This window comes from Narcine bancroftii, chromosome 8, assembly GCF_036971445.1.
Source record: "Narcine bancroftii isolate sNarBan1 chromosome 8, sNarBan1.hap1, whole genome shotgun sequence".
NCBI lineage: Eukaryota > Metazoa > Chordata > Chondrichthyes > Torpediniformes > Narcinidae > Narcine > Narcine bancroftii.
The window spans coordinates 21,880,059-21,890,514 of NC_091476.1; the positions used below are offsets into that span (position 1 = coordinate 21,880,059).

At 38.8% G+C, this 10,456-nt stretch overlaps 1 protein-coding gene across 37 annotated transcripts in view; it reads right to left on the bottom strand.

Annotated features, from left to right (window-relative positions):
* The window catches only part of cox11 (cytochrome c oxidase assembly homolog 11 (yeast)), a 368,290-nt gene that overhangs the window by 267,608 nt on the left and 90,226 nt on the right, over nucleotides 1-10,456 (bottom strand). For 36 of the 37 annotated variants that reach the window (XM_069893135.1, XM_069893153.1, XM_069893156.1 and 33 more), the window contains one exon: nucleotides 59-154. Coding sequence is in view for 2 of the 37 variants with exons in the window: in XM_069893165.1 (XP_069749266.1) it covers nucleotides 59-127 (69 nt within the window). In the remaining 35 variants the exon portion in view is untranslated. Of the gene's footprint in view, nucleotides 1-58; nucleotides 155-10,362; nucleotides 10,434-10,456 lie in introns of those variants that run through there. The other variant, XM_069893166.1, reaches the window with a different exon arrangement.

Below are 10,456 nucleotides of genomic sequence, written 5' to 3' on the forward strand. Positions count from 1 at the left end.
AAATCTCACAGGCAAAACAGTATCTTCTGCATCATTTGAACCTATTGTCTTTACTTACTGCTTGGTCCCACCTTCTGATTGACAAATTCCAGGTTTGCCGGAACTTTTGCTTGGATACCATTCTCATCTGCGTGTTATTACCCAGCAGCACAACCTTGAACACAGAGCACAAATCCTTGAAAATTAACATGGAAGCAGCGGACAAGAAGATCATACCTTCTGAAAGTCACAACCAAAAGATTAATTCATTCATTAATTAACAAAACCACAAACATTATGTTATGATTAAAATTTGAAATAGCTTCTTGTCCCTTTAATGCCATTGCTGCTCTGAAGCAGTTCCAGATCTACACATCCCTGTACTCACAAAGGACAATGATGGGCCTAGTTTCCCATTGCTCTCAGACTGCACTGAGGCAGGAAAATAAGTTCTATTTAAATTATATATGAAATATGGGAGTATTTGTACATTTAGTTTCTTCCTATGTCAGTCTGACACTTCTGTAATCTTCACATGTCCAAGATACTTCATGCTTTTTATCATTAGAGATGTTTTTGGCTTGAGTTTTCTAATAACTTGTTTCACTACACATCATGATTGCTGCTGCTTATGGGTGGGGTGGCCTTGGATTTACTGAATTTTGAGAGGAATTCAGTTTATTTACTCTCCCATTACATGAACTGTAAGAAGGAGAGATTAGCAAGCAACTGATTACCCAGGAGCTGACAAAATAACAATATTCAAATCAGTTGCTCAATATCAAAACGGAGAAAACCTTTTATTGAAGGGAACATTGTACTTGTGGAAAGACAGTGATTATTCACAATGAAGGTTGTCTGATCAGAATCCAGAAATAATTGGAGCAGGAAGGTAAGAGGCAATTTATTTTCCTACCTTGTCAATTTTTACAGTGGAACATAAAGTCTCTTCCCTGTCAAAGAATGGGGTGCAAGATGTTTAAATTGAGGTCGAGAGTTTGTCTGGAATTGATGAGAAAGATTTTTTTGGCTTCAGGAGGAGTAATAGAGTAGGTTCATGCCTTTACACAGTTCTATCGCTGCCATATGCAAGGGACAAACTACTTCCGGGAACAGCATCCACCTTCTAGAAGAAACATATTCTGTCATAAATAAATTTTCTCATGCACCATGTAGTGGAAATATATGCAAGATGAGCACTTCACAGTGAAAGTTTAATTGCTCATGTCATCAATCAGTATGTAATACAGATCTGATGCCAACAGGAACATTATGCAGCTCAAGGTGCCCTGTCTTAACCTGGCACAGTTGAACATGTGTTCAGCAATAAAAAAAAAAATCACCATTATTTAAAGTCCCCAACTGGTTCCAGCTGAGTTGGTTAATTTTCTTTGAATGTCTCCACAATTCTACAAGTACTGGGTACATCTAGAGTTTGTTAGTGAGATTGAGGCTCGATGGGCCAGATTGCCTACTCCTGCTCCTATTATGTTCTTATTCTTTCTCTTCTTCTTTGGCTTGGCTTCGCGGACAAAGATTTATGGAGGGGGTAAAATGTCCACGTCAGCTGCAGGCTCGTTGGTGGCTGACAAGTCCGACGCGGGACAGGCAGACACAGTTGCAGCGGCTGCAGGGGAAAATTGGTGGGTTGGGGTTGGGTTTTTCCTCCTTTGCCTTTTGTCAGTGAGGTGGGCTCTGCGGTCTTCTTCAGAGGAGGTTGCTGCCTGCCGAACTGTGAGGCGCCAAGATGCACGGTTTGAGGCGATATCAGCCCACTGGCGGTGGTCAATGTGGCAGGCACCAAGAGATTTCTTTAGCTCTTTTGTATAAACTTTTGTTAAAGTTGCTGAAGTAGTTTGGAAGGCACAGAAGAAATCCACACCAAAGAAAAACTTCTGTATGAATCAATTAGTCCCAGACATAGCTCAGACATGAGATAACATCACCTCTTCCAAACTGATCAACCCCAAGGCCGTGTGCTTAATTCCCTGCTCATTTCCTATCCTCTCCTGAACGTGTAGCCAAGTTCACCTCCAACTCAATCTACAAATTTGCTGATGACACCATCATTGTTAGCCTAATGGCTGGAAATGATGATCCGAATACAGGATGGAGATTGAGAATCTGGTTGGATGGTGCTACAACAATGATCTTGCTCTCAATTTCATGGGAGTCAGTGTACTTTCCACAGTGCTCCCATGGAATTTTAATAGAGTATTCAATTACATATCAAATCCTCTCAGACTCCTCAGAAAAGAGAGATGTTGATGTGTTAGCTTCAGTAGATGTATTCTGAAATATGGACCCCATGAACTTAAACGTCCTGATTCTCTCCACCTCCATCTCATCAATCCAGACCAGTACGTGGTCTGTCAGCTTCTCCATCCTAAAATCAATAATAAGCTCACATAGATACCTGTGATTTGAAGAAAATGCACCAATTCAGCAACTTTTTAAGGTGTCTAAGGAGATTTGGTATGACAGCAAATATTCTATATAAATTCTACGGGTGCACTCTGGAAATTATACTGATTGGTTGCATCACTGCCTGGTTTGGTAACATTCAAGTGTTCAGGAACACAGAAGGTTGTATTAGAAGGTAGCAAACATAGCTGGATTGAACACAAGCTCTGATCTTCCATCTATTGAATGCATCTATGTGTGGCTTTGCCGCAAGAAGACAGGGAACATCATAAAGGACCCCCATCACCATGGTCACAACATCTTCTCACTGCTACCACAGGGCAGATCACAGAAGCTTGAAGGCCCACCACTTCCAGGACTAAGAACAATTTCATTGCAATGGCTATCAGTCTCTTGAACCTTCCCTTGATACAATAATTATGGACTCCTCTGATACCACACAAGATCTGTCTACATTATTGGAAAGTTATTCTTTTCTTCCATTAGGGAAACAGCAAATATTTATTTTCTTTCTCTTTTTTATACTTATAGCCACTTTTTATTTCAATATAATGTATTCTAATCTATTATTTTCTTTACCAAGCACTTACTGTTTGGTGCATATGTATATTATACATTGTGCATGACAATAAACTTATTATTGTTAATCACTGGAATTTAAATTCACTAGTTATCATGGCTGGATTCAAACTCACATCTCCAAGTCAATGAATAACCACTTATGCCACAGTATTCCTGACAAGAGGCAATGATGTACCTTGTAGATTCACTGAAGAGTAACCATATGAAAATATTATATGAGAGAATTTAGGCTATAGTTCTATCTAAATGCAAAGGGGAAAGAATTAGTTTCTCTTCCTGATCAGCAGGAAGGAAATAAGCAATGGTAAATTCTACTTCCTCTAGTCATCTCAAAAACCCACACATCCAATTTATTTTACTTGCTTCTGATTTTGCCAAACAGAATCATTGGGGAATACATATTTGAATGTCTTATTTTGATTGTCTTCTTTTTAATTAATTGCATACTTTATCAGTTTGGGAAATGGACAGCTGGCAGCACCCTCTGAATTCAGTAGCACCATTATCACTCATCTTAATGTGCACTAATATAATGTGGACACCATGCCCAATATTAACAGGGTCTTTCGAAACATCAATAATAAGAGCATCATCAATCTAATTATTTGATTATGTTACTTTCATGTCTCCTGCTTTGCTTATTCAACTCCACAGCAATAAAAATATTAAATGTGTGGCAAAAATCTGAAATCACATCTATTCTTACCCTTCACTAACTTTGAAAGGTCCCAGTAAAAACACATTGCTGGAGAAGCTCAACAGGTCAAGCAGCGTCTATATAGCAAAGGTAAAAATTCTTTTACCTTCAACCACAGTGTCTACAGATTTTCATCTTTTACTTTTGAAAGATCCCAGCACTTTGCATATCATATAACTTACGTGTTTTAACTGGAAGAAAGGCCAACAACAGTAAAGTGAACATGAGAACTGGAGAAGGCTGCCTGTTGGAAGTTGGTTAAATACATTATCAGGAGGCTGGATTCTAGAAACACTCATTTGGATTTTTCAAACTATAACTTAAAACACTGGAGACAGCTTGACTCTGGCTCAGGTGGTATTTGGAGTTGTAGAAATTCTGAGTGTTGGGGCAAAAATGAGAGAGTTATTAATAGGAGCAGAGATCACTGAGGCCTAACACAGAAAAAGCCATGGAATTCTGAATACAGGTTTAGGATTAGCTTGAATGGAGCCTAGACCCTGATGAGTACTCTGGCAAAGGTGTCACTGTAGAATATATGACATTAATGAGAAATGAAAATATTACTCTCCAGATCAGAGTCATTAGAGAAAAGGGAGGTCAAATGCAAGTTGATGTGGACCAGCTCAGGGAAGCAAGCTTAAGGAAAAGGTGAACACTCTATGGTATGTTGTCCTTGCATTTGGTGAGAAACAAGCTTAGGAGAAGGCTAGTGCACAGAGAGCAGTGACTGAGGAAGCTTCAGCCATACTTTCACTAATTCTTTCCTACATGTGGTGTCCTTCCTGGCTAAACCTTTTATGATACAATGCTTCAATACCTTTCAGGAAGAGTATCAGTGACTTAATCATCCTCACTCATAACCTTCAGCATGAGAATTCCCTGTGATGTCTGCTCTGAGGGCAGGCAGCACACTGGTGAAAGAATGCGATATTTGGTGTGAACTCTGACGTTAACAAGAATCTGCTCACTAAAAGCGAGTAAATTGTTCCAGTATTCAGAAATTCAGTATTTAGTAAAGTTAGTGCAGTGGTTAGCGCAACACTATTACAGCCAGCGACATGGTGCTGTCTGTAATAAGTTTGTATATTCTTTCCATGACTTGCATAAGTTTTTTCCAGGTTTCCTCCCAGATTCCAAAAATGTATGGGGTGGGTAGATTAATTGGGTGTAATTGGGCAGCACGGTTTTTGGCTTCCACTATGCTGTAAATACAAAACAATAAAATAAATGAAAAATCTTCAACTGTTAAATGAATATTTAGAAATCTTACTTGCAGTGGCATGGAGAGTGATAAGGGTGTTGAGAGTAGTAGGCATGTTGGCAGACGAAAATAATGCCAAGTCAGGGCTAAAGCGCAACTGAGTTATGTGAAAGAGCAGTACGTTCTCCAGCATCCTGTTTGTAGAAGATTGTTCTTATTTAAAACTCAGATAATCTTTACCAGAAATGACAGCCACACTCAAAACTATGTAGAGTTGTCTCCAAGACCTCCAGAGAGTTGAGGGGAAAGTGTTGTTTTCATAGTTGGTTAGGTGACCCTAGAATTGATTGGGCTGGATAAAAAATCCTGGAAAAAAGAACATTGTAATTGAGGTGGACATTGAATTATGTTGAACTGCTTATAAATTCTCTCCTGAATAACATCAAGAGAAGACCTCAGTAAGTACGAATTGAAAACAATGTGTGCTTCTCACTGAGTATCAACATAGGTGCACCTCCAGGATGCATGCTTAGCCCACTGCTCGACTCACCAGACACACATGATTATATGGCCAGGCACAATTCCAATTCTATCTACAAATTTTCTGATGTCTCTGCGGTTGTTGGCAGAATCACAAATGGTAATGAAGAGGCCTACAAGATCAGCTCGTTGAGTGTGGTGTCTCACCAACAACATTGCACTCAATGTAGCGAAACCAAGGAGATGATTATGAACTTCATGAGGATGTCAGGAGTACATAAACTAGTCATCATTGAGGGGTCAGCATGGAGAGGGTCAAGAACTTCCAATTCCTGGGTGACAACATCTCTGAAGATCTGTCCTGGAGCCTCCATGTCGATGAAATCATGAAGAAGGCTACTTATCAACTATACTTTGTGAGGTGTTTGAGGAGATTCAGTATGTCACCAAAGACTCCCAAAAACTTCTTCAGGTGAACTGTGGAGATCATTCTGTCTGGTTGCATCACTCTCTGGTAGGAAAGTGCCAATGCTCAGTACAAAAAAAAACTCCAGAGGGTTGTTAACTTGGCCTGCAGCATTACAGACACCAGTCTTCACTCCAGTGAGAACACCTACAAGAGGTGAAAGCAGCCTCTTTCCTCAGGGACTCTACCGCCCCAGGCCATGCCCTTTTCACTCTGCTACCATCAGGAAAAAGGTACAGAAGCCTGAAGATGAGCACTTAATGGCACAAGGATAGTTTCTTCGCCACTGCCATCAGATTCTTAAATGACCAATGTCTGCCTTTGTGGACGACTTTATTTATTTATTTTTGTACGGTAGTTTATATGAATATGAATACACTGTGGTGCAGCCACAAAACAACAAATTTGTGACTTATTCATGACAAGGAATTTTGATACTAATTTTGATCTAGAGGACATAGGAAGATCTAACTGAAGGTGCTACATTTTAAAAATTTGTTCACAGGAGATAGTAAACACAGGCAATGAGAGAATTTATTTTTCCCTAGAACAGTGGAGGGTGGTAAGAATGGTAGATTTTCTTCTTTGAATAATATTGCTGAAACTGATGGAGTTTCAAAGCATTCCATGGCTACTGTTACAGAGACCATCTTTTCAATGAAATTCCAGATTGTTTTATTACTTAAATTTAATATTTGCAGCTGCCACAATGGGATTTAAATCATATCTGTGGATCAATGATCCAGAATTTTATCTGTTAGTGTAGTCACCACAAATCAAGAGCATGTGGTCTCTCTACATACATGCTCTAAATGCTATGTATTTCATGACTAATTTACATATTACACAAAGTGAAACATATTCCTTTCCTAAGCAGGATCATAAGAAGGAATCAATACATGTTTGATCCTATTCCATCACATAAAACTTTCAAGTAAATCAAAAGTGAAATTTGATCTAATATCAGTCACATATTCTCCGAGTATTTCAAGTGTAGTAGAGATTTATCTTAATCATTCAACATTTGACTTCAAGCTACTTTAAGTGAAGATTAATGACATCAAGGAAACAATCATTTTTTTTAATATAGACCCAATGGAAAATTGAAATCAGCAATTTCCATTGGGTCTTAGCTGCCTAAGACATTGGACATTGCACATTGCAAATGTGGAAAAAGAAACAGAGTTCATGTTTCAGGTTTGAGATCCTTCATCAAAACCGAGAGATATTCTTCATTGTCAACACTCTGATTTAAACTTTCCTTGTAGTTGCCATATTATTTTACTGCTATTACCTTCCTTTCACCCCTATTCTATTGGAATTGTTGATGTATGAGTTTCTTTGATGAAAATGCCATTTTTTTCTGATGTGTTGATCTCTTTTTCCACTTGGGAATAATATCCAGCTTGGTTTGTAATCATCATATTTGACACCACATTATTTGGATTGCTATAATACATCCCTCCATTGGAATGTCAATTTGTAAACAATCCTTGTCTGACAGAATCTAGTCTATCACAAAAAAGGGGTAATTGAAAACAATGGCCATCATTGACCAGATTACCTCTCTCCCAAGAATTTCCAAACTTCTCCAGATTAAGTCCTTGGGTTGACATTGCTCCTTACCAAGATTATTGTTGAATATGCAAACCTACATACAGACATACAGCACAGTAAAAGAACCTTTCGTCCCATGAGCCCCTGCTGTTCAATTATACCCAATATATCCTTCCCAATTAATAAAAGATGTGCAGATGTGTTCGTCTACATCTGTAATAACTTTTCAGCAATCAACAATGAGGCCAAAATCCTACTGTCTCACTCCATGGTAGTTTTCAGTATTAATATTAGATGTTAATGTTTTCTGTCATCCACAAAGGCTGCAAAATTTTACAGATCTCTCTTTGTGATTAATTCTGAGAAGTTAGAACTGTATTAGAGGGAGACAATAACAATTTTCCTGTGTTTTAATTAAAATTATTGGACATCCTTTCTTGAATCATACTGCAAGGAATCAGGCCATTCAGCCTACCATATCCATGTCAACCAGTGGACATTTATTCAGACTAACCCAGCACTTGGCCCTCACCTTTAATGTCTTAGGCCAGTGGTTCTCAACCTTTTTCTTTCCGCTCACATATCACTTTAAGTAATCCCTATGCTCTGTGATTAGTAAGGGATTGCTTAAGGTGGTATGTGAGTGAGTGGGGAGGGAAGGTTGAAAATCACTGCTCTAGACCCAATTGTTACAGAAATATTTTGCTTGAGAAAAATTGTCAATGGCCCATTTCCTGTGGAGCTATGAAACCGTGCTTGAAACAAGTCAATTAAGTACAATTAAAACAGTGATTTTCAACCTTTTTCTTTCCACCTACATATTACTCACAGAGCACCTATGTCAGAGGGAATACTTAAAGTGATATGTGAGTGGAAAGAAAAAGGTTGAAAATCACTGCCTTAGGCAATTCAAGAGTTCATCCAGAGACTCTTAAGTGCAGTCATGTGATCTATTTCTACAACTTTCTTTGGTCGCTTGCAACATTCCTAAAAGGACAGTTCCATTGGGGAATGGAGGCCTGTACATCTATATATCACTGAATCTCTCCACCTGAATCACTATTTTCTCTCGTTCTGAACTGAGGTTTGGGAGCTATTCTTCGACAATCAGCTACTATCACATTTGTCACTTGACAAAATTGGCAATCTGTGACATTTGTGGGGGCCATTTCTTCAGAAGTCAGAATACTAGATGCTAAATTGAATAAAAGGTTATAGTGTTCTGAACAGCTTTGGCAGGATTCTTTTATGTTTGACACCATAAACAAACCTGTCTTCTAAGGACATTAAAATTCCTAGAGGTCTTTCAATGTGATAATGTATCATTAGTTTTTCTCCATCTTTTGATTGAATATGCATAATTTATTAATGATAATGAACATGTTTATTTCATGAACATTGCATAATGCATCTAATCATTACTTGCTGCAGCCAAACAGATCCTTCATGAAAAAAAAACAATAGTGTACATTAGGTTAAAAAGATAATAAATACAAAAGATAGTGAGATATTCACAAATATCAGGATGCAAGAAAAAAATGCCTTTATAATGATGTGGACAGTACTTTTGTGCTAATGGTGGAGCCCATGTTTACTATAACATGGGGAAGGTTCAAGTGCCTGGTAACTTTTGGAAGGAAATAGTGCTTGTCCTATTTCTGTCGATTGCAATATTCTTCCAAACTTTGTGCTACATCAGAAAACAAGGCATATTGGGATTACCACTGAGTTAGTGATTGTGTGATGCTTCAAAACTGATTTCTAGAAGCAGAATTTCTCTCCCATGCTCAGCCTTGCCTTCTACTCAAGAATATTGAGGTGAAAATCATGCTTACTGGATGTAACCTACTTCTACTGAACTATTTATTTCCTTTTACAACCACCTATGTGTTCTTGGATTTTATATCTTGCATGCTCTAGTATGTTCGTTAACACTTAACACTGCTCACCTTGTTTTAACTTTAAAATAGCTTGCTTTAAGATTGAGTTCTGCAATGTCTCAACTTGCTTGCACTTTCACTCTCTCCACACTGACTCTCGGTAACTGTAAATGCACATACAGAGCCAATACCAAGAAGTTGCAACGTCATAAACCTTTTTTCGATGTTTTTACACCTTGCAGGTACTTAGTTTCCAGTAGTTTCTTTATGAAGAGGATGCAGCAATTAACTTTTTTGTGAGTCTGTACAGATCATTTACTCTCGATGTGGTCTCCCTGACATTGGGGAGATTGGATGCAGACTGGAAGGTTGTTTCAATGAGCACCTTCGTTTTGTTTACTGCAACAGCAAAGACCTCCCAGTGGTCAACCATTTTAATTCCACATACCATTACCACATTGATATGTCAGTCTTATGTATTGCCAAATCAAGGCGACCCACAAATTGGAGGAACAGCATCTTATACTCTGAGTCAGCAGTCTCCAACCAGAAGGTATTAATATTGACCTTTACTTTCCGTTAACACCCTCCCCAATCTCTCTTTCCCTAGCCCTCTTGTTTTCTTTTCTCCAGCTCCCAAACCTCTTCCCTCCTTCTCCTATCAGAGAATATAGCCCTCTTCCCTCCCCATCACTTCTCAGCTACTTTCTCTTTCACTCTCCCATTTGTATGCACTAATTTCCTCTTACCTGTTAACCTTCCCCTTCCTCCCTCTTCTCCTCTCGACCTCCCCTTCCTCCCTCCTCTCCTCCACACCTCCTCCAACCTCTTTGTTCAAGCGTCTACTTCTTTTTCCTTATTCCTGACAAAGGCTTCAGGCCCAAACACTGGTTACGCTTTCCTTCCTAGAGATGCTGTGTATCCCTCTAAGGTTCTCCAGCTGGGAGTCCAGCATCTCCAGGTTTTCTTACTTAACTACTTTCCTTCAACAACCTTTTCCCCAATCATTGAAAACAGTCTTGGCTTAGATGTCATGTTTTTGAGGTAAACATTGAACTATGACAGACTGCTGGCTACATTCAATAATACTTACAGAGAACAAAGATTCAGGAGTACACACATCAAGTGATGTGGACTGCTAAAGAAAATAAAAATCATCTTGCCTGCAGGGGATTTACCTACAACTC